The sequence below is a fragment of the Osmerus mordax genome, chromosome 24 (assembly GCF_038355195.1).
Source record: "Osmerus mordax isolate fOsmMor3 chromosome 24, fOsmMor3.pri, whole genome shotgun sequence".
Lineage (NCBI taxonomy): Eukaryota > Metazoa > Chordata > Actinopteri > Osmeriformes > Osmeridae > Osmerus > Osmerus mordax.
In genome coordinates, this window is record NC_090073.1 from 5,773,997 (window position 1) to 5,797,232 (window position 23,236).

Genomic DNA, 23,236 nt, shown 5'->3' on the forward strand with positions numbered 1-23,236 from the left:
GACCACTCAAATACAGAGTTTGTTGTCAACATGTGGTAACAACATGGATTCATTAGTTCTTGTGGAGATCTGGATATGCATCGAATTTGTTGGTTCTACTGGTGGTTAAGACAGTAAGTGTGATGACTTAACAATCGGAATCAGGCTGTTGTCACTGCTGGATTTGATATGATGACAACTCTGGTGTCTTGTTCAGCCTTGGGTGTTTCCCTTCACTATGTTTTCACAAACGGATCCAATGTGATCTTAAATGTCACAAATACAAGATTAGGGTTTGATTTGATCCATCAGCCTAGTTCTTGATAACACTGTCATGGTTTCACCCTGGGGTGTCATGTGACATAGCATACCTAAGTGTTGGTGCGGTGCCATTGGCCAAGTCTATGACGACCCCGCCCCTCCACACAGACAGAAGCCCGCCCCCTTGGTCCCCAGCCTAGATCACCTGAGGCATCTCACACAGTCACAGCAGTCACCTTCTTTAGCAAGGATCTCAGACGTAGAAGCTTCTAGAAGCGCATCTCCTGCACCCTGAGCTCCATGTAAGTAATGTATCTGTTTTGGTACTGGGTAGAATACAAATGCGTTGTGTTTGTAGTGTTTATGTCGTAAAGTGAGTGATTTAGTGGCTGCATCTTGAAAGGGAGAGAGGGTTCAGATGTGACTTTGTGAGTTTATGGTTGAAGCGGGATGTTTTGTTGGAAAACTGTTTTATCTTCAGGTGAGCCGATGTGCTCTTAATTCTTTATGTGAAAGTCCACGTAACAATAACTGTAATACATTTCATGAACACTTGCATTGGAAACAAATTGGAATTAGTTGCAATATTTAAGTAAAGGTTCTATATATATGCTGTATTGTCTGTTAAGAATGTTTCATGACAGTATATGCCGCCTGTAATCCTTTGAGTGATTTTTTGATAGACCACTATTTTCAAGCTACAGCACAATGACTTCGTGACCTCAATAAAAGAGTATGACCTCACTATGCTCCGACATAACGACTCCAAACGCTCCTCTGCACTCCTCTCCAGCGGACAAAATGGCCTCCGCTTTCTCCATGCGCAGCTACTCAGTTCGCCAGCCCTCCTTCTCCAGCATGTCCCTGAGGGACAGTGGCCGAAGCCCTCGCTCCAGGCCCCCCGTCTCCTCCAGCAGCAGCCTCTCCCTCTCCCGCTCGCTCTCCGTGGGGAACGGCCTCAACACGCTGGGCTCCAGCCTCTCCCTCAACAGCATGGGGGCCGGGGTCAGCGACAAGGAGGCCATGCAGGGCCTCAACGACCGCCTGGCCAACTACCTGGACAAGGTGAGGTCTCTGGAGCGCTCCAACGCCGAGCTGGAGGTGAAGATCAAGCAGATGATGCTGGAGCGTGCTCCCAAGGGCCACGACATCGAGGCCATGATGGCTCAGGCGCATGCCATTGGCCAGGAGGTCAGGGTCCATTCTGATGCAACTAGATGCTTGTTGTGTAGTGTGCACACTAACAGACACTAATTGAGGGAATTTTGTATTTGTTTGTCCATTTATTTTGCCGTTTCTCGCGGAATTACCTTCTAAAGGCGTGTTTGACACAAGTGCATTCGATACAGTGTATTGTGTGATTTGAGTTGTTTACACGCCTCTCCGCCCACCTGCCAGGTGAGAAAGAAGACCCTGGAGAACGCCCGTATCATGCTGGAGATTGATAACGCCAAGTTGGCAGCTGATGACTTCAGGGTCAAGTGAGTGACAGACAGAGGGGCTATTCTTTCAGCCTCGCCCGTCTGCGAGTTTCACATGAGAGTGCAAGTCCGCGTTGCACTGTGAATAAATGACCTCTCTGTCAGGCGGAGAAATAAGAGCCCATTCCCACGGTGCTCTCACGCGAACGGGACGCTCACAGCACCACCCATCAGCTAGCCCTGGAGCCTGTGATAGATAGACGGGGGTCAGGGAGACATCATCCGTTTCGGATGTGTCTGACGTTTGGCACGGCGAGTCGCTAGGAGAGGAGCCTGCAAGGAGTAGCAGTGTTCATGTGCGGGGAAGTTACGTCGTCAGGTTTTGGAACGTGTGTGTGTGTTTTAGTGTGTTTTTGTTTTGTTTTTGTGTGTTTTTGTGTGTTTTTTTGTGCCTCTACTGGTGTGGAATCTGTGTCTGGTAATCCTATATCATTAGATGGGAGGCGGAGGCAGCGCTGTGCCAGTCCGTGGAGAGAGACTGTCTGGCTCTGCGGAGGGCCAAGTCGGATCACGACCAGATCATAGCCACCCTCAGAGGAGACCTGGACAGCCTGAAGGAGGAGCTCTACTTCCTGAAGAAGAATCACGATGAGGTGAGATCTCCCCCGTGGGTCTCTCTCTCGTCTGAGAAGGAGCAACGTGTGTTTGCACATCATTGACTAATTACCTCACAAGTTGTCAAGGGGGGGGGGGGGGGGGACGGGACGTGTGAGGAGTGTGTGTGTGTGTGACTGTGCCTGTGTGACTGTGTGTCTGTGCCTGTGTGTGTGTGAAGGGCGAGGGCTGATTGGGAGAGTGTTCAAAAGTTCATAAACCTTTGAAAAATGCTATTCTACTAAAGCTGGTTAGCGTATGCAATGTATTCATTTAGCAGACACCACTGAGCCGTACGCTTTGCACAGTTGACATCATGTGAAGAGTATTTTCACCAACTTAAACTGTGCTCCTCACTAACGCTCAGAGGAACGAAGGGCAGCAGTAACTGAAAAACGATCATGTGTGTACAGGCACACCCAGCTCTCTGAAATCTTTGCGCCGCGAGATGCGATGATCACTTAGACACACAGCTCGGAAAGACACACATGGATTGTATGTTCTGATAATCAGGCGTGGTGTCCAGGATGTGGCCAAGTACAAACAAGGAAACCTACCTCACAGAGTTAGCCGGAGTCCGTTCCCAGCACAAGCTTCACTTCCACTATGAGAAGTCAGGATAGAAGCACGATACAGTCATATAATTTCATTCTATAGCTGTACTGGGCCTGTACAAACAGCTGTCTGTCTGTCTTCCTGCCTGTCTCTCAGCGCCTGCCTGAATGTCTGCCTGTTTGCCTAACCTCCCTCCCTCCCTCCCTCCCTCCCTCCCTCCCTCCCTCCCTCCCTCCCTCCCTCCCTCCCTCCCTCCCTCCCTCCCTCCCTCCCTCCCTCCCTCCCTCCCTCCCTCCCTCCCTCCCTCCCTCCCTCCCTCCCTCCCTCCCTCCCTCCCTCCCTCCCTGTATGCTGGTGTTCATCCACTGCAGGAGATGAACGCCCTGAAGGCCCGTCTGGCCAACGAGCAGGTGACTGTGGAGGTGGATGCCGTCCAGGGCCCCGACCTGGCGGCCATCATGGCGGAGCTGAGGGTCCAGTACGAGGGCATCACCCGCAAGAACAAGGAGGAGGCCGAGGCTTGGTATCTGAAGAAGGTCAGTCGGAATGTAGGGGTGATTCCGAATTCTCAGCATATTTCAGCACACAAACCATGAAATGGCTGGAATCCCACACAGCACAGCTAAAACATCGATCAGCATGTCTGTTATTCCATATATCATGTCATATACATCCAATAATATTCTGTTTTGACAGCACTGTCTGTGTTCAAAAACTGTGATGTGAGCAGTTGTGTGTGTGTGTTTGTGTGTGCGTGTGTGCGCAGCTGGACTCGGTGCAGTCGGAGGTGAAGGAGAGCAACGAGGCGCTGCGCTGTGCTCAGGGAGAGCTGAGTGAGAGACGGCGCTTCCTGCAGGCCCTGGAGGTGGAGCTGGACAACCTGCGCAAGCAGGTACTGCACACACCCCCAACCCTAGGAGACAGGGGACTCAGAATTGAAAAAAATTGACTTTTATTCTGAAAGAATCAGCACCTCTCACGGTTCAATATCTGTGCTAGATACATTGTACCGATTTTGAATGGATGATGGGAGATTTTGGGAGTCTGAGATTGCTGTTAGCCAGCAAGTTGGTGTGAGTTGTCTGCTGTGTCCTCCATGTCATATTGATGGTTGGTTAAACATGCATAGTTCATCAATTTGACAGGACACAAACAAAGTCAAGGCTATGTGTGTGCCACTGTCTGTGACATGTAAAGGCGGGTCTCTGTACTGTAAACACAAATACATACATAATGGAAACATTTCCCAGGAAAAATATATTGCGGTGTGTGTGTACTCAGCACCAACTGATAAATGACCACCTTATCTATGGAGAGTAAGATTTATGTGACAGTGATGACATTAGCTTGTCTCGCTGGTCATAGAGCAAGGCGTGGTGGAAGGTTGTAAAAGGATGAACCCCAGAGCAGCGCACCATACGTCTAACATGGATATGCTTGATCAGTGCTGAGCTACATGCCTGCTAAACAATATTAAAGAAATGGAAAGCCACGCAAGCTAGCGTAGGGCCTAATCATTGTAAATTAATCTTGATTTTAGCGTCTTTATTTTTTTAAAGCACAGACTGGTAGCTTGAATAGTTCGAACAAGTTCATAGACCCTCGGAGGGAGGAGTTTAACAATCCTAAACCTCACGGTTGTTGGTTTGTGCTCTGCTTGGTCTACCAGGTGGGTGTGATGGAGGGTAATCTGAGCGAGACGGGCCACAAGTACACCCTGGAGATGGAGCGTCTGCAGGCCACGCTGACCCAGCTCGAGGACGAGCTCTCCCAGCTGCGTCTGGACATGCAGCGCAACAAGACCGACTACGAGCAGCTGCTCCGCATCAAACAGAATCTGGAGATGGAGATCGCCACCTACAGGCGGCTGCTGGAAGGGGAGGAAATGTAAACAACGTCTAATTTAAATATCGCAGAATCACAGGCGTAGTAGGCAGAGGAGGGTGGAGGGGCAACCCCCCCCCCCCCCCCCTAATCTCTGTGGAATGTTTCTAACAGGGGCTTTAACTATTAAAAAATGACGTGTTTTAAAACAAACTGCCCATTTCTCTGTCAAAAGGGGGAGCTTAAACTTCTGGCTAAATGCTTATCACCCAACATTGTATTTACTCCTATGCCCCTATCCGGTAGTCTGTAATCAGTCATTAAAGTAAAATACTATTTTATTTCATGATCAAACATTCCTAGAACTGACTGTTGTTACTTTTCTTTTCCCTGCAGGGTAAAAGAGATACCACCCCCTAAGAGTAAGTACTTTGTTAAATGTTTTGATATTCAGAATAATAGAAAGCTATTCTTTGAAAGGATTTACGTTCCCCATGTATTGTGCATGTGTTATACTGTAGGTCATTTTATATTCATGGACAATTGGTTGTAAAGCCAATTGGCCCATTGGGGTTAGTAAAGATTGACTTGACTCTGTTGTATATTATTTCCCACATCAAATAGATAAAGCAACATATCAGAGTGTAATTTCAGTCTAATCAAGACTACATTGCTTATCTGATAACTAACATGGCTGCATTCCATGGTGAATGTTAGGCCGTGAGAATGGGTGATTCTTGGGTTCGCCTCCCCAGGGTCATTTCAACCAAGTACAGTGGAGGACACGCCCCTTCTTTTGGCCTCGGTCTCGGTATCGCCCTGCTGTCATACGTGCTACTTGATACAGGCCAGCGCAGTCCAAACCCTCTTCTTTACCCTAGTTGTGTTTATGTACAAGTGCATCCTTCCTGGTAAAAGGAGGACATTTATCTTAGTACACGGGGATGGAGTGTCACATGACAGATCGGCACCGATTCTAAGCGTTCTCAGAAATGAGCTACTGAGAAACTGCCATTCTACCATTAAGAAACATGCACTTTTGATCCTTAATCAATCTGCTGTGCTTTGTCCGTCGCTTTGGATAAAAGCGTGTGCCAAACGAACAATAAGGGGAAAGACGCGAGATGTAAATATGACGAGGAGCTGACTGTGCCTGTGTGTCGCAGGGGAGCCTGAGGTGAGGACGAGGAAGATTGTGAAGGTGGTCACCCAGACCATGGTCAACGGCAAGGTGGTGGACGAGTCCAGCGAGGTGGAGCAGATAGAGGAGACCAAGAAGTAGAGGAAGAGTCGGCCTTCATCATCCTCATCCTCATCACCATCAGCATGTCATGCGTCTATGGAATCGTAGCCTTCCACGTGTGATACTGGAGTTGAAGGCTCACCCATGTGAGCAGTAGTTTTTGTTTTTTTAACAGGGTGACCTCCATAACAGTGACTGGAGATGCAGAATCCATCAACTGTTCCAAATAAAGGAATACATAAAAATGTGTAGTCCCATGTATTGACTGTGTCAACACTGTGTAGTCATAAGAATGTGTAGTCACATGTAGTCTTCTGTAGATTATCTGAACATGTCCATGGTATTGAGGGCGAAAATAAATACTTTTTAGCGTCTGCAATACATTCTTTTAATACGATTGGTCATTTCAATGTTTCACTTCTTTGTCAACATTGCATGTTAACATAAATGTTGAACTCTGGGTATCAAATTCTACAGCTTTCAAACCCTGTGACCATGTGGCAAATGCCCCTATATGGAGAAAGAAACTGGGGAGAAACTTAGGCCACACTTAAACAAGAGGCAGAAACCAAAATCACTGGGTGACCAAACACAGGGTCTCGGATATCAAGGCTTTTGTGTGTGTGTGTGTGTGTGCGAACGAGCGTGTGTGTTTGTGCACGATAAGAAGAGTAAAGTTATTAAATTAAAAGTGAACCAACAAGTCACTTTTTTACAGCCACATACGGTGCCTCCAACTGAAAGCTAAATTCCTGAGATAGGTTTTATCGTGACATTGTTGACAGCCTCGTTTTGCGAACGCAATACAGTGTTGAAGTCATGAGAACCTTTGTCCTGTCCTTTTGGGTCACTGTGACACCGGGGGGCAGATCAGATGACATGTCAGTCTACAATTCCCATGGCTATTTACTCTATCAATAGACCCCAAATACTGAACCTGAAAATCTGGTCCTTTGCTCATTATCTTGCCTGGAACCTCTTCTGGAGCTAACATAGCAAACATGGATGGCCTGTTGATAGGCTTGATAAGATATCTTTCCTAAAATGTCAAATGGCCACTGTTGTTAAGTATATGTGGAACTAATATCCCATGTTGCTAAGTGTTTAAAAAAAAATGTGCACTCCACTCTGAGGTTTTAGTGCTGTTGCTGTGACTGGACTTTTGTCACTGATCACTGAAGCATCATGTGAAGGGATATTGTGTGTGTGCGTGTGGTAAATATATCCCTTTTTAAGACTTTCCAGTTTGAGGTAAGTCATTCCATGGCCTTGCGCTAATAGTCAAGCAGCTATTCCTGTGGTCACTGTAGCCTACAATGCTAAGAGTACTTGGTCATTTTCTTTAAAGTGTTGACCGATGTAATGGGCTGCTGACACACATTATCACAACACAGTTATATGAGATACCGGCAGTGGTAATCTGACTTTAAAGGAACAGTCTAAGAGAGATTGGTGATGCTCCAAATAGGCTTGTGTGAGTCATGTTCAGTTGTTCAACATCACCTTAATTTCGAAAATAACTGGTGAGATGAATACATATATACTTTTTCTCCTTTAGGCAAAACAGGTTTAAACAACCTTAAGCAATCTTTGAAAAACAGTTTTGAGTGGAAGATCATTATGACATAAACACATGTTCACGAACACACACACACACACCTGCGCATGTGTCTGTGCGAGCGTTTATGTGAGTTTTCAGTAGGATGGATGCGTGTGTGAACGTTTCACATGTAAAAGTGTATGTGTTTCGTAATGTGTTTGTGTAACAACAGTCTGTTATTAAAGTCGGCATGGCTTGTCCATCGCCATATCATTGTCAAACCAAACAGTGCCGCTTTAAATAGTCACCCGTCTAGATTGCCTCCGCCCCCTTCCGACACCGCTGTTCCGTACACAATCGGCCATTTTTCTAGAACGATTCTAGAAATGAAATAAATCCCATTTTTGTTGGGGTCCACCGAAAAAAGTGGCCTGTTTAATTAGCTATTTCCCAGCTATAGGTGAATACATTTGAAATACATAAGTGAGTTTAATAATATATTTAAATGTTCTCTTTCATAAGACAGGTTGCTTCGAAATACGAAGTCGATTTTAGAGCCTATTCTAGACGCTGGATGAATAGGATGGAATGGGATGTTTAGCCAACAAATTAGCTACAACGTCATTGTTCACTTAAACAAAATGATAATACAGCCGATTTCGTTTTTGCTGAACCATGCAATGTGTTCAGAATGTCTAATTGCATGCAGCGTCTGCCGAAATATGCGGTGTCATTATATCTAATGGAAATATTCAACAATTTCATCTACTTAAATTGTGTTCTACACATCAGTGCAAACGTTTTGTGGCTTCACCGAATTGATAGGCTCAAGGTTAATACTTAAAAAAAACGGATTGTCATTAGGGGAATGGGAATTGTAATATCTTAGTAGTTGCCTAGAACATCTGAATGTAGATCAAGAGTTAGCAGGTTGGATAAAAGTCTGCTAAATGAATACATGGATTCATTATTTAGTGTAGTGCTGGTGTTACCCAGGAGAGCCTTTAAATTTGACTGTGTATTGTTCTCCAGGTTCTCATATGTGAGGCACCATGACCCAGAACCAGGTGATCCTCCAGTTCCGCTTCTCCACCTTCGGAGACTCCATGCTGCAGAAGATGAACCTTCTTCGCCGCCAGAGCCGGTTCTGCGACGTCACGGTGCGCATCAACGACCTGGAGGTTCCCGGGCACAAGGTGGTGTTTGCCGCCGGCTCGCCCTTCTTGAGGGACCAGTTCATCCTGCAGGACTCCAAGGACGTCCAGATCTCCACCATCCAGGAGGCGCAGGTGGGCCAGCAGCTCCTGCTCTCCTGCTACACCGGCCAGCTGGAGCTCCCCGAGCTGGAGCTGGTCAACTACCTGACGGTGGCTAGCTTCCTCCAGATGGGCCACGTGGTGGAGCAGTGCACCCAGGCCCTCAAGAAGTTCATCAAGCCCTACCCTCACCTGCAGCCCCAGAAGCAGGAGGAGGAGAGGCCCTCCTCCCGCCACAGAGGCCTGGAGCCTCCGGCCGCCCCTCCGCCGGCCGCGCGCCACCAGGTGGTTGACGAGGACGAGGACGACGACCTCATCATGGAGCCCAGGACTCCGCCCCGTGGGCGAGCGGAGCAGGAGCTGCTGATGAAGGACAGCCCCATCACCATTGTGAAGGTGGAGTCTGTGAGCGAGGGCGTCTCAGACACAGAGAACCCCCCTTCGGGACCCTACCCCCCCAGCAGCCCCCCATCCTCCCCGCTGCACTCCCCCGAAGCCCAACACTCCCTCATCAACTCCACCGTGGACACGCGCTCCGGCGAGATGGCGGGCGAGATGGCCGGCCTCCCCATGCCAGAGTACCCCCTCAGCCCCCCTCCCGCCGCCACCCCCACGGGCAGAAGCAACAGTCTGGGTGGCGGCCACCTGCGCTACTTCGACAAGTCCCTCCAGTGGTACCACCAGTGCCCGAAATGTGCCCGCGTCTTCCGCCAGCTGGAGAACTACGCCAACCACCTGAAGATGCACAAACTGTTCATGTGCCTTCTGTGTGGCAAGACCTTCACGCAGAAGGGCAACCTGCACCGGCACATGCGCGTCCACGCCGGCATCAAGCCCTTCCAGTGTAAGATCTGTGGCAAGACCTTCACCCAGAAGTGCTCCCTGCAGGATCACCTCAACCTGCACAGCGGAGACAAGCCGCACCGCTGTAACTACTGCGACATGGTGTTCGCCCACAAGCCCGTCCTGCGCAAGCACCTCAAGCAGATCCACGGGAAGAACAGTTTCGACAACGCCAACGAGCGCAGCGCGGCGCACGACGGCGACGCGACACACGACGGCTACGCCATGTGAGACTCGCCGTTGGACTTGAATGCACTGAAATCCAGTGTAGCGGTTAGCTGGTGACATCCATGTTTTTAAACCATGTTGGTTATGTTTATGGAAGGATTATTTAAGCTACTCTGGAACCTGTCTGTGTTGAATGTCATTTTGTATATGAATACTGTCAGCCTGTTGATACATGACTCCATGTTGTTTTTTTAAGATCTAGCTTCCAAATCACAGTTTAAAGATATTTTAGAGTAGGTTTAACTATTTAGCAATTTTAGGCCACTGCAAGTGTTCTTTTGTGAAAAGTTGTGTGCCAAAGTGCTGTTTAAGAACTGACATGATTTCCCTTCTCCTTAGAAGGTAATGTAGGACCAAAGTGAAAACTGTGTTTCCATATACATGTAATTTTCAATATCAAATGATTTAGATCAGTGGTTCTCAAACTATGGTATGCGTGCCCCCTTCTAGTGGTACGCAGAGGAATCTCAGATGATTTAAATACCGTAACCATGATATGATTGAAATGTGATTTAAAAGAAGTTTTGCCTTACCTATAATATTTTTGTTTCGAAACAAAAAAAAATGTTGGCACGCGCTACTACCTGACTGTTCCCGGGTAGTGGCGCATGCAAACATCCACGATAGTTACTGCGTGAACTGTGTGTAGCTCAATAGGGTAGGCTTACGCTACTGTATTTAAAAAGTCGGTCATAATGGTGGTACTTGGAGAGTGAAACATTTTCTGAGGTGGTACGGGTCAAAAGTTTGAGAACCACTGACTTAGATAATAAACGTGTCTTAGATCTGGTGTTGTAATGTCAACAGGTTTTTTTTTCTTTTTAAGGAATATGTTTTGTGGCCAGCTTTCATCTGCCTTAATATATATTACATATGATTAAGAATCCTGAATAGAATAAATTATTTCCCCCAGTGAATCATTGAAATGTTCTTATGACGGTGATAGCTTGCATTATCCAGAAGAGGGCAGTGTTGCAACACCATATTGCATCATCTGAAAAGTATGGCTCCAACATTGCTATCATCTCCAGCTTGTATAGAAGCATTGTGTGTGTGTTTGTCTGTGTACACACTCCTAGAGCAGCTGCTGCAAGAGGAAATCAACTATAATCTTCTCACTGCTCAATTATGTAAACTGGCATCCAATTAATTTCATAAACTCATTTGGCCAGAACATACCTTTTTTCTCTTGATTGAGCTCCCAGTATGTGAATAGCCTTTCAATTAGCCTCTCAACATACTGTCAATTAAACATTAACAACTAGTATTATTGGTTCACACACAATAGCTCCAGTGGGACATTTATCAGTATAGGTTGACACATCCACTCTATACTGAAACAATAATTCCAGGTCCAATAAACTGCTCTTATGTCGACATGTTTGACATCCTTTATTGCTCCTGGGCCCCTGCTCTCCCCCTCCCCTCTCTTTCCTTCTTCTGCCTCCAGTTATGTGCACAGTGTTTTTATAAATGGGCCGCATTGTAGAAATATGGGGCCCTTTGTCAAACAACTTGCCATCTACAAATAGCACTAACTCCTCTTAGTGGCGAGCATCAGTGTTTCCTGTCGTTTGTCATGCGCCGGGACCTCACTGGGGCTTTTGTTCTGAGACGGGCGACCCCAGAGAACCCGAAGGCTGCAAGGCTCCCAGTCTACACCTGTCTGAAAGGAGACCGGACCCAGTTCCACACCTGTCTGAAAGGAGACCGGATCCAGTCTACACCTGTCTGAAAGGAGACCGGACCCAGTCTACACCTGTCTGAAAGGAGACCGGACCCAGTCTACACCTGTCTGAAAGGAGACCGGATCCAGTCTACACCTGTCTGAAAGGAGACCGGACCCAGTCTACACCTGTCTGAAAGGAGACCGGACCCAGGTCGAGGGTGTTTAACATCAGAGGAGGGAGACACTGGTGCCGGGGCAGGCATGGGTCTCACTCTGGAGAGCAGGGCAGCTGTCACCCGGGAACACATCCAGGGTGGTGGATCTGAGAGCTGGTTGGTTGATGGGCAATGGATGGATAAGTGATGGATGGATGGATAAAGAATGGATGGATGAGGGATGGATGGATAAAGAATGGATGGATGAGGGATGGATGGATAAGTGATGGATGGATGGATAAAGAATGGATGGATGAGGGATGGATGGATGAGGGATGGATGGATAAGTGGTGGATGGATGGATAAAGAATGGATGGATAAGTGATGGATGGATGGATAAAGAATGGATGGATGAGGGATGAATGGATGAGGGATGGATGGATGGATAAAGGATGGATGGATAAGGGATGGATGGATAGATAGATGCACAGACAGATGGATGGATGGACATTGTGTATGGAGGGGTGGATACTGATACTGGGTCTATTGGTACACAGTGAACTAACTCAGTGACATGTCACTAATAGCCCTGACCGCATCAAGTGACAAAACAACAAACACACACATAAACAACGGAGTACAATGGTACGGGAGTACAACGGTACTTAGGAATGATTGGCTGGACCTGATGTTTCCTCCAGGATCACAATGACTCTTATTGAGAGACTTGTTGCTCTTGTTGGTTAGTTGTAACTGACTTAAGTATTGTACTCGCTGTGGAATATAACTTTGTTGCTTGCTTTTTCCACAGGTACACCCTTGCTCTTTTTGAGGTTCATGTTGTTTAATTATAACTTGTTTAACTAAATGCTCTTATCGTTCTTTCCTTTGTGACTTATTTAGTTTTCACAATGTATGCTTCATGTTTTGGCTACCCGCAATGTTCAGGGCTATTTCGTTGTTATGATCAGTAACCTATGCACTTTTGTAAAGCTATCTTTTGGAAGTCGCTTTGGATAAAAGTGTCTGCTAAATGCATAAATGTAAATGTAAACTGTAAACACCATTGTGCATGATAATTGGATGACATTCCCTTTCATCTGAGTTAAACAACATGAAAAAAAAAACGAGTCAGTCTGAGACAAGAACAGTGGAAGGACCCAGAAAAATGTCCACTCTGTATGGAACCTAATTAATAACAATGTTCCTCAATCCTTTTGCATAGAAATCTGGGATTGCAGCCACTATCTCTGAAAGTGTTTTGGCGGAATTAACACAGACACACTGCCTAACGTATTCATCACATTCAAGTGGTTGTGAAGTGTACAGAGAAGCCCTGTGAATACAACTGTTCTGATTCTTTGGATGACCAAGTCTCAAATGAAGATTTGTTCAGTTTAAATGTCATAATCATCAATTACTTTGTGATCCATGAAAGAAAGTTCCATTAAATGTCCCTTAAGAGGACATCTTATTGGAAGATGTTTTTAGCATCAATGAGGGTCTTGCTATTGGAGGTTAACAGTGAGTCTGTGTGTTTCTCTTCCTACTGTATCTCTATCCTAATCAAATTGTGTTGCTAATGACGTAGGATCAACATCTGAGGCTTTCTGTCAGTGTGTGTGTGCGTGTGTGTCGAGGGTGGGGTAACTGTGACAGAGAGGGGAAGAGAACATGTGTATGTGTGTGGGTGTGTGTGTGCGTGGGTGGGTGGGTGCAAGCGTTGCTGTGAATACATGTCCTACGCATGTTCCTCTTAGTGTGTGATCAGGATGCCGTCATGTGTGCGCCGCTCTTCCCACACAATCCTGTGGTTACCGACCCTGGTAAAGACCCCACTGAAGGCTACTTTCTGTCATGCGGTAGCAGACGGTGTACAGCCCACAGCCAGCTAGCAGACAGTAAGGGTCCTGAGGTTTACTAAATGAAAAGTCACACGTGAATGAGCAAAGGAGTGATATTAAAGTTATTTATTAATCCAAGGTATTTCATATGTTACGTTATTACAGTCTCCTCTTGAGAAATTCCATAGGCTAGGTTGCGCCTTGCATCAAGCAATCTTCCGTGTCTGAACCCAACCCGCTGGTTCCAAGCTTTACCAAACTTTTACTTCCAAACCCCGTTACGACGTTTAAACATGCAACGAAAAGCGAACATGGGGCTCTCCACAGTTTATAAATGGATATGACTTGTCAGTATGTATACTAAATTAAATAATGCCAGACGGTGAAGACTGTAGGGGGTAAGTGTGGTGCATTATTGATGAAGGAGAGCCCAAGAGATATTCTTGAAACCCAAAGACCACAGTAGGCTACATACAGACGCTTACAAGGAGGGAATCCATCATGTCAGTTCTGTTAATAGCCGACTTCCATGTATTCCTTGTTCTTAATCAGAACCTTGAGATGGAGGCATCAAAATCCTTTTAAAAATAGACGTTGTCTGCCAGCTGTGGCAATTAGCGTAGTTTCCAGTGGGGGGTTTCCAGTGCGAGTTAATGTGCGCTTATGTGGGACACGTCAGGGATTTCATCGTTGACATAAGGAATGAGGGGTGTTTAAGAGATTTCAGGCCGCTCTCAGCAGTGCAAACATTCGGTGTTTACACCTAGGGGACTCGTTTAATCTAAAGCCTCTATTTTAAACAATAGCCTGTAATTACATCAACGTAACTGCTTTAATGAACATCCTACTGGGCTACCACTCCCACTCCCATAATCAACCTTCTTCGCATGCTAGTTTCCCTGGACCTCAGACGTCAGGCGTGTTTACTTAAAAATGTCACCAGCTTTTACATATGAGAAAGTTTACAAAACATTCCGTATCTGAAACTCAGTACGTCCGAATCTTTTCTATTTTACCTTTCTCAGTTCTTCCACCCCGTTACCGCACACCGTTGATTTATGCAGTACAACTCACAGTTCATATTTAGTGACCATGGACACTTCAACGTCTCCCTGCGGGTGAAACCAGTGGCAGAGATTATATCTGACCTTACTTCCATTCGTCCTGTAGCCTTATGTTGCGCGGGTATTTCCGTGATTACAGTAATGGGGTTAAATAATGGCTGGTATTACTGTAACTGGCGTTTAGCCTTGGATGGTTTCATTACACTCATGATGGTGAATTAAATCTGAATGACAGATTGAGATGTTCAGTTCAGTTGGTAGTGCTCGGGGGGCTGAAAGCATACAGGGTGGAAGTTCAGGTTTAGGATTTGATTGCAGTAGGCTATCGAAACATATTACTAAGATGTACTCAGTTAAAACACACCACACTCAAGCTTACTGTATAAACCTCTGACCTTAAGTAATACTACACTCAAGAGATTTAGAGTTAGATTTAGAAAATCAAAATATGTAGGCTATCCTTTCGAAGGCTTGCACATGATGCTCATTACATAAAGTAGGCTACATTCTGTTCCTTGAGGTTTTAGGTTGGTTTTGGTGCAGTTCTATCAGTGTATGTGAAGATCTCTGTGACACGGCTTATACATTGGGCTGTCCAGATAACATTTGATTAGATTTTGTTTTGACGACGAGTCTTTAGCACTGCCTTAATGCCTTGGCCCTGTCCTCCATTAACGCCGTTTGTGATGGTCTCTGTCCAGAGAAGTCTCTCTCTCATTTCATACAGTGGCCACATGCAGACTGTCATTGTGAAAATAATTGCCTGTGGCACCACGAAGGACTCTCGTAATGAACCATGTGCCTGGAGTTAACTCAATTTGGATGCTAGGTTCAAATGTGACTGTTTCTTTGCAAATGGGAATTAATGGATGCAACAGGAACATGTGAGGGCTGGACTGTGGGTTTGTACAGAGGGTTTACTTGGCACTCCCCCATGTGTCTTTTCTCACCTCTTTCTTTCTCTCTCTCTCTTTCTCTCTTTCTTTCTTTCCCCAAACCCCACAGCCACTCCCTCTGTTTGTCTTCTCGATCCCTTTTCTCCTCCAAGGTCTTCATGTACGGTGAACGTGAATGACTCCTCTGTGCTGCTCCTGTTCTGCCTGCAGCACGACCTGTTCTGCGTTGATAACGGGAGGAAGTGTAGGAAGTGAGGTCACCCGCCCTCCACCCACCAACCGCCACTATTTAGCCGACACCTTTCTGGTTCCCTTGGTGACGTCGGGATGTGGCGAGGTTGCCGTTTACACGTCTTGCGGGGGAGGAGGGGGGGGGGGGGGGTGTTTGTGGCAGAACAGACCCTCCGCTTGTTCGCCATGCACCTCGGACCCCCGGTTCAGTCCCATAACGTCGGCAGATGTGCGTTCGCTGACCCCTGACCCCAGATGTAAACACTGTCTCTGACACCTTACCACCCCCCCACCCCACATGGACCATATGGTGAAGAATAACAAGCAAACTCTCAATGCTGGCTCTGTTTCTACCCATCAACTCACCACGGCACTACAACTGTGTGTGTGTGTGTCTGTTTGTGTGTGTGTCTGTTTGTGTGTGTGTGTGTTTGTGTGTGTGTCTGGAGAGGAATTAAAACAACCTCCCTGGTCTGCCCGTAACAGAGGATATAGACCGTCGTTAAGACGACGCAATGCTTCCCAGATCATGTGGCATGCGTCGAGGAAGTGTGGTAACAGGAGCTTCTCGGGCTGTCTGATTTATATGGACAGGTCCCTGTGTGTCCTGCCAGATCAGTCCTTTATTACCCCAGTGGCGTGTTGTGTTGCAGTTTGTGTACACAAAAGCTTCGGTGCTCTCCTCCTGACCGGAGCCAAATCTGGCAGCCGAGGTTCATCATGCATTTTAATGAGCTGCAGGTGAGCAAGGAGAAAAGGAGCGATGCCCTGCTTGATTTTCCTCTGAAACCAACAGTCTCTCATTAGATGCCAGTTATCATCTCCTTGCTCTCTCTCTCTCTCTCTCTCTCTCTCTCTCTCTCTCTCTCTCTCTCTCTCTCTCTCTCTCTCTCTCTCTTTTGTTTCTTCTTGCAGACACATCATTTTCCCCCCCACAAGTGATGGCAGTGCGTCTGTGTCTGGATGTGTGTGTGTATGCACTTGCCTGGTAGTATAATGGGCTTGGGCATCGGTTAATCTCTTCTGTTCTGCGGCGCACGTGTCTATGTGAGAGTACACACACCGTGTCAGGACATTTGCACGCGTACTCGTGTGTGATGGAAGCCTTCCCACAGACTGCTGTAGTGCACGTGGGTGGGTGTGTACCGTCTGTGAGGAGAAAGCCCCCCTCACCGCCTGGCGATTGGCCGAGGACGCAGGAAGGGAGGAGCCTGTCTCCGGCGGCTGCTGCTGCTGCTGCTGCATGCACAGAGCAAGAGAGAGAGAGAGAGAGAGAGAGAGAGAGAGAGAGAGAGAGAGAGAGAGAGAGAGAGAGAGAGAGAGAGAGAGAGAGAGAGAGAGAGAGAGAGAGAGAGAGAGAGAGAGAGAGAGAGAGAGAGAGAGAGAGAGAGAGAGAGAGAGAGAGAGAGAGAGAGAGAGAGATAGAGAGAGAGAGAGAGAGAGAGAGAGAGAAGGAGAAAAAGCAAGTAAGAAAGAGAGAGAGAGAGAGAGAGAACGAGCGACACAGAGACGGAGAGAGAGACAGAGACAGAGGAAGAGAGAAAGACAGAGGAAGGGAGAGCAAGAAAGAGCAATAGCGTGAAAGAGAGAGAGAGTAAAAGGGGAGGGAGAGGGCAGAGGCAATTTCTGCATCATTGCTACAGCTGTGTAGTGAGCAGTCTACTCCTCTCTTCAAACAGCTCTCGGACTCTGGCTCGTGACAGACAGGGAATTAGAGAGAGAGACTCTCTTCTTGACTGATCCATCACCTCAGGACGTTCGTGTGTGTGTGCGCGCCTGTGTGTGTGTGTGGGCGTGTTCCTCCTTTTCTCTGGTAGTGGATACCGGCATTAAGGATACTTATCTCTCCAGCTGTATACTGAGTTGATGTTATTATTAGGACACACCGCTTCACACTGCTAAAGAGACTTCTGGATGTTTACGACCCCGTTGTTGTTCGGAGAGGATTTGCGGTCCTGCGGTCGACTGCTTTTGTTTGCAGAGACTCAGCTGGACAATTCCCATCAAAGAGTTTGTTTTTTATTAGGGCGGAGGGGAGGCTTTCATTTGCTTACCCGGAGTGTTCGCATCACCAATCTGCTGGACTGGCTGAACTTGGGAGGATTTTGTGTTTTAGCACATCCTGTGTGAACTCTCTCTGCATCCAGGTGCTCCACTGTATGGGACCAGGGGACCCCTGTTGGGATCAATACCAGTGAGAACACTGTTTATGCTGCAAACTCGGTGCCCTGTCCTGCCCAGGTTCCTAAGTGTGATAAGTTACCCCCGCCAGCAAGCTCTGGACAGAAGGAAAAAAAAACGGGTTGGTTGTCTGACATTTTTGCATCTCTCGAGGATTCCAACTCCATTCTCAGTCCTGTCCCGGTTTTCCAGAGTTTTCCGGAGATGACGGGAAAGCGGAACTGACCTGCTCTCGGACCTCGCAGCTCAAACATGAACTCTTCCTCCTCCTCTTGGGTGAACCAGAGCAGCTCTCCCTTCTGCCTGCTGGGCGCGGCGGGCTACTCCCGCACGCTGGACACCTGCGTCCTCGAGGCGGTCGTCATCCTCTTCCTCACCGTCCTCATCATCGCCGGCAACCTGGTGGTGATCTTCGTCTTCCACTGCGCTCCCCTGCTCCACCACCACACCACCAGCCACTTCATCCAGACCATGGCCTACGCCGACCTCATGGTGGGCGTCAGCTGCCTGGTGCCCTCCTTCTCCCTGCTGGGCTACCTGCGAGGCCTGGACGAGGAGCTCACGTGCAAGCTCTTCGGCTACACGGTCTCGGTGCTGAAGAGCGTCTCCATGGCGTCGCTGGCGTGCATCAGCGTGGACCGCTACATCGCCATCACGCGCCCGCTCTCCTACGCCACCCTGGTGACGCCGTGCCGCCTGCGGGCGTGCATCGCCCTCGTGTGGCTCTACTCGGCCCTCGTCTTCCTGCCGTCCTTCTTCGGCTGGGGGAAGCCCGGCTACCATGGCGACATCTTCCGCTGGTGCGCCGCCTCGTGGCCGACCGACCCGGGCTTCAGCGCGTTCATCGCGGCGCTGCTGTACGCGCCCGCCGCCCTCACCGTCTGCTTCACCTACGGCAGCATCTTCCGCATCTGCCGGCAGCACACGCGCGAGATCACGCGGCGCCACGCCCGCTTCGGCCCGCAGGAGGGCGAGCGCGGCGAGCGCAGCGAGCGCGGCGAGGGCTGCCCCGACAAGCGCTACGCCATGGTGCTGTTCCGCATCACCAGCGTCTTCTACATCCTGTGGATGCCGTACATCCTGTACTTCCTGCTGGAGAGTGCCGGCCTCTACCGCCACCTGGTGGCCTCCTTCCTCACGACATGGCTGGCCATCAGCAACAGCTTCTGCAACTGCCTCATCTACAGTCTGTCCAACAGCGTGTTCCGGAAGGGCCTCGGGGGCCTGTTCAGGCCGGTCTGCACCCCGTGTTTGGGCTGCGTGGAGGGGCGGAAACACCCCAAACCCTCCAGCCAACGCCCAGTTCCTTCATGCCAGGTGTAAGAGCCAACCCACAAAGTGAGGGTTGAGTTTGGCTTATTCTAAGGCATTGGTCCTCGGAGTGTGCTTTGTGATGCATTGCACTTGCATAGAGGAGGGTGGTTGGGTTCCACAATGTTGTGTGTGGAGGCCCCCTGTGCCCAGTGCAGAGATAGGTGTCTGGGGAGCTGCCTGTCCTTTCAGTAAGGATGTTTGTAGGCAGGAGCCTATGGAGGTTCTCCAGGGTTCTCCTAGATGTTCCACAAGGTGGGGTGAGGTTTTGCGGCTGTTTGGATCACAATGTAGGAACGAGGACTGTGTCTGGGAAGGAAATCCAACAGAATGTGTGAACGGAAAGAAGTGGAATGCACACTAATGGAGAAGAGCAACGTTACCAACAGTCTTAGGCGACCATTTGGATCCCTTTGTAAACATCTACTGAAATCAAATGTAAAAAGAAAAAAGACAAACGCAACATAATTGAATTTTTGTGTTATAACCACTAAAGTGCTAAAAGCAATTTTTCCTTCCTCTTAAGACTTTTCAGCTGAATATTCAGCAACACTTAGTTCTCTCAGGGCGGAGACATTAAAGCTGCAAAAGAAACTTGTGGTGAAAGGACACCTAAAATACCTTTATTGATTACATTAATACCTGTACTGTTATTTCCCAGTGGCAACTTGTACAACTTACGAGTGTGTAGTCAATTTTGCGACAATTTTACGGTGAGCTGAAGTGTGTGAGATTAGCAGACCGGCTTGGAGAACGCGGTGGAGTCAGTCCATTTCCCAGACAAGAGACTAGGGTTTTATTCCTGTGTATTGTATAAAAAGGATTCCTCTTGAAGTTGGGTGTTGGAAGCAAGCTCAAAGCATGTTTATTCAGTATTGAGTTACACAGGAGAATGTTGATGTAGGAATTAATTTGTATTTTCTAAGACGGACGACTGCATGCCCAGAGGCATAAACCCTTATCCACTTCTCTGACTGGTCTTATGTGTGTAAGGAAACAAGTTTATTTATTCAGAATTTTACTTTCTGTCAGTTTTATATTCTCTGCGCTGGCTGTCGGATGTCTTTAGACTGGTCTAACTGGGGAAACGAACCCCGAGATCACAAGCCATGTGATCTGAGGGCAATATCACCATCCATCTTGATATGGTATCGCTTCATGTTGAGCAATACTTCCTCTCAGTGGAGAAATGTGACCACGCAAAGAGATTGTGACTGTAAAACAGTCATTCTCTCATTCTCTGGATCCCAGGTCCTGTTGTCTCCGGGGGCTGGGATGGGGTGGAGGGTTTGGGTAGCAGACTCAGAGGACAGCTGGTTCAAGAGGCGCCAGGAGGCAGAAACAGAATAGGTCCAACAGTAGATATATCTGTAGCTGTACAGTTCTAAGATGTATAAATACTTGATGTAAATAGGGTGCTCTTGTGGATGACCATACATGGCTGTGTAGTGTTTTCATGAACTTCTTGAGATATTTATGGGTGTTAGAGTATCTGGGTTGGAGTATAGGTGGACATGGAGGAGAATTTACTATGTGGGAAATGTACTGCACTGTATACACTCAGACTTTTATACAATCTCACATCCAGAAAAGGTCGTTTGTGCAAACTTGCCAAACAGAGAAGGAAGAGATGATTTGAGACACTCAACAACATTGATTCTACTGAAGAGTTCTACTTTCTAAGTTAGCACATTTTGGGGGGATAGGGAATGCAATGAGAATGGGTTTTCAAATATATGTGTGTAGCCTACAAAGGGAGAAGCACTGCACAGTTGAGAGAAAACGTTCCTGATTTTGTAGGGTTTTCTCTGTGTGGTCATAGGACTGTTCACTCTTCTTGCTGCAAGCTAGTGTCTGATTTTAAAGATACTCTGTTCACAAGACATTTTCATGCATGATATTGATAGTAAGACCCTAATATGCTGATGTTAATGGGTAAACATTTATCCTTTGGGTGGCTTATTTGTATGTGTGCCCTCGACAAACTCCGAAAACATACAGTTGGAACAAATGTATTTTTGTATTGATTCATGGAGAACTTTTTAGTGTGCTGACTCACACTTTTAGAAATAAGTAATGCAAGGTGTCTGTTTAAATTAATTATTCAGCATTACTGAGTACTCCTCACCCTCTTCTATGCAGCTGTATGAGACGGGGGTCTGTTGCAACACAAACTCACAATCCTGTTCTACCTGTCTCCAGACAATGCAAACATCTCATTAATAGAACAACAGTATTACAACAAAGGGCTCTTGTTTGGATGAACAAGCCGCTGATTAAGCACCATGGTGCGGGATGTGCATGAGCTCCGTCGTGTGCTATGTTTGTGCCTGTCATGACTGTTTACTTGAGGTCGGCGTCAGGAGGGGATGACAACCAATGACACCTGTGTTTGTGTTAGATGTGTTTGAAGACGGTCATGTGACTGCTCGTGTATTGCGAAACCCTGCTGCGTGTGCGTGTGCTGTGTCGACGCTCGACAGTAGCAGCCTGGAGATCTTGGAATCTGTCGTAAACAGTCCGATAAAAACGTATTTTTGCACTTGTCGTCAGACGTCACCAGCACGATCCCCGGGAGTAATGCTAACCTTAGAGACACAGCCGCGTGCAAACGACTCGGCGTTAAATCAAGCACAGCGCGTCTGTACCTGATGAGAGAAACACGCACTGGAAAATGTTTCAAATGTTGTTTCTGTGAAGTGTAGAGGACATTAATGACAGCACGGTTATACTATAAAAGTATTTGATATCTTGGTTCACAAAGTGGTTGAATATCTCTGCCTCATTATACTGTATGGTATACGATTCCCTGAAGGCTCTTTTATGTGTTGATGTGGCTGAAAAAACATGTTAGGTCAAAGCATAAGTTGATTTATTTTTTCCTGTGGGAAAAAGAAAATAGTGGGGTGGTTGTTTTTTGATTGTGACCCGGACCACATTGTGCCAAACTGGGCCTAGAATTTGTGAGGACAGAGGCCGAGAGCGTGTGGAAACAGTAACAGGGGTGCATATTTACTCAAGTAGACCACAACCCTCCCTTGGCTTGGCATGTCAATATTGTTACATTCAAAATCCCACAGGCTTAATGTGACCCTGTAGCCTACTTCCTGTCCTGTGGCATTTAAAAGAACAAATGGATGGTATATTTCTTGAATCGAGTTCTTAATCTCATGCATCAACGTTTTAAGGTGTCTATAGGCTAATGGATAAAAGTGCCAGTTTGTGATTGTCAGACACAGACAAGGAAATCTGTGCATGACAATATGAATACTGAAATAGACAGAATGAGATCTATGAAGTGCATGCTTCTGATGCTATTCAACGCTCGTTAAACAATCTGCCCTTTAAAAAACAAATGCTTAAACACATTGTACTGAACCACAATATGAAGATGCTCGATACTGTAGAGATCATGATTGACAGATGATGACCCACTTTCACCTTTCTCGACTGTACTGTAAGAACAAATAAATGTGATGTTACCTCTAATGGTCTCCGGAATTATTTTACTTTGAGGATTTGAAATTGGTGCTAGTCATATTTTGTCGTTGGTTCAACATTCATCTGTTCATATTCAGAGCAGAAAACCAGATTCAAAGTGCTCAGAATGGAGGTCACCTGATGTGGAGAGCTGTCTGGAATTGTGGCCATATTGTGGGTAACAATGTCTGGCAAAAGTATGAAAATGTAAAGCCATAAGCCACAAAGATATAATGTAGTCGGTACATTTCCCCTACCCCAGTTAATCCGAATATTACAAGCAAACAAACTACCTAAGTTATGCTCACAGTGGGGGTCTTCCTCCCTTACACACTTCCCTCATGTTTTTATAGTAGCGGTTCAACCAACACACACAGAGACACACACAAGCCGACAACTAACAAACACACATACGCATGCAAACTGCACAGCCTCTCAAGGTTAAACCAGGGTGTCCTTCTCAGTGGAAACGTGAAGGTGGTGGTCCAGTGATGGCTAGGAGCAGCCTCAGTGTGTGTGAGTCAGGCCCAGATAACCTGCCGCCAGAAATAGAAGGAACATAAACACTGATAATTATCAAGGGCTGAAGAACACTGTCGGG

The 23,236-nt window shown here is 47.1% G+C and overlaps 3 protein-coding genes across 3 annotated transcripts; all 3 read left to right on the forward strand.

Annotated features, from left to right (window-relative positions):
• Window positions 1-452: 452 nt before the first annotated feature.
• On the forward strand, window positions 453-6,320 carry krt1-c5 (keratin, type 1, gene c5). The gene is made up of 9 exons (XM_067227736.1): window positions 453-542; window positions 1,034-1,431; window positions 1,639-1,721; window positions 2,158-2,314; window positions 3,242-3,406; window positions 3,637-3,762; window positions 4,540-4,757; window positions 5,091-5,116; window positions 5,861-6,320. The coding sequence occupies exons 2-9, from the start codon at window positions 1,042-1,044 to the stop codon at window positions 5,974-5,976; spliced, it is 1,281 nt and encodes a 426-aa protein (XP_067083837.1). The 5' UTR covers window positions 453-542; window positions 1,034-1,041; the 3' UTR covers window positions 5,977-6,320.
• Window positions 6,321-7,929: 1,609 nt separating this feature from the next.
• zbtb26 (zinc finger and BTB domain containing 26) lies at window positions 7,930-10,707 on the forward strand. Its single transcript, XM_067228224.1, has 2 exons — window positions 7,930-7,960; window positions 8,510-10,707. The coding sequence occupies exon 2, from the start codon at window positions 8,530-8,532 to the stop codon at window positions 9,805-9,807; it is 1,278 nt and encodes a 425-aa protein (XP_067084325.1). The 5' UTR covers window positions 7,930-7,960; window positions 8,510-8,529; the 3' UTR covers window positions 9,808-10,707.
• Window positions 10,708-18,096: 7,389 nt separating this feature from the next.
• Window positions 18,097-19,167, forward strand: LOC136932967 (probable G-protein coupled receptor 21). Its single transcript, XM_067228294.1, has one exon. It carries the CDS (start codon window positions 18,097-18,099, stop codon window positions 19,165-19,167), a length of 1,071 nt encoding a protein of 356 aa, XP_067084395.1.
• Window positions 19,168-23,236: the final 4,069 nt, after the last annotated feature.

Bases quoted from the DNA above. Each gene is read 5' to 3' on its own strand.
- krt1-c5 (XM_067227736.1), top strand. From the start codon at position 1,042: ATGGCCTCCGCTTTCTCCATGCGCAGCTACTCAGTTCGCCAGCCCTCC. The intron at 2,315-3,241 runs GTGAGATCTCCC...CATCCACTGCAG, and splicing joins TGAAGAAGAATCACGATGAG to GAGATGAACGCCCTGAAGGC. The intron at 3,407-3,636 runs GTCAGTCGGAAT...GTGTGTGCGCAG, and splicing joins AGGCTTGGTATCTGAAGAAG to CTGGACTCGGTGCAGTCGGA.
- zbtb26 (XM_067228224.1), top strand. From the start codon at position 8,530: ATGACCCAGAACCAGGTGATCCTCCAGTTCCGCTTCTCCACCTTCGGA.
- LOC136932967 (XM_067228294.1), top strand. From the start codon at position 18,097: ATGAACTCTTCCTCCTCCTCTTGGGTGAACCAGAGCAGCTCTCCCTTC.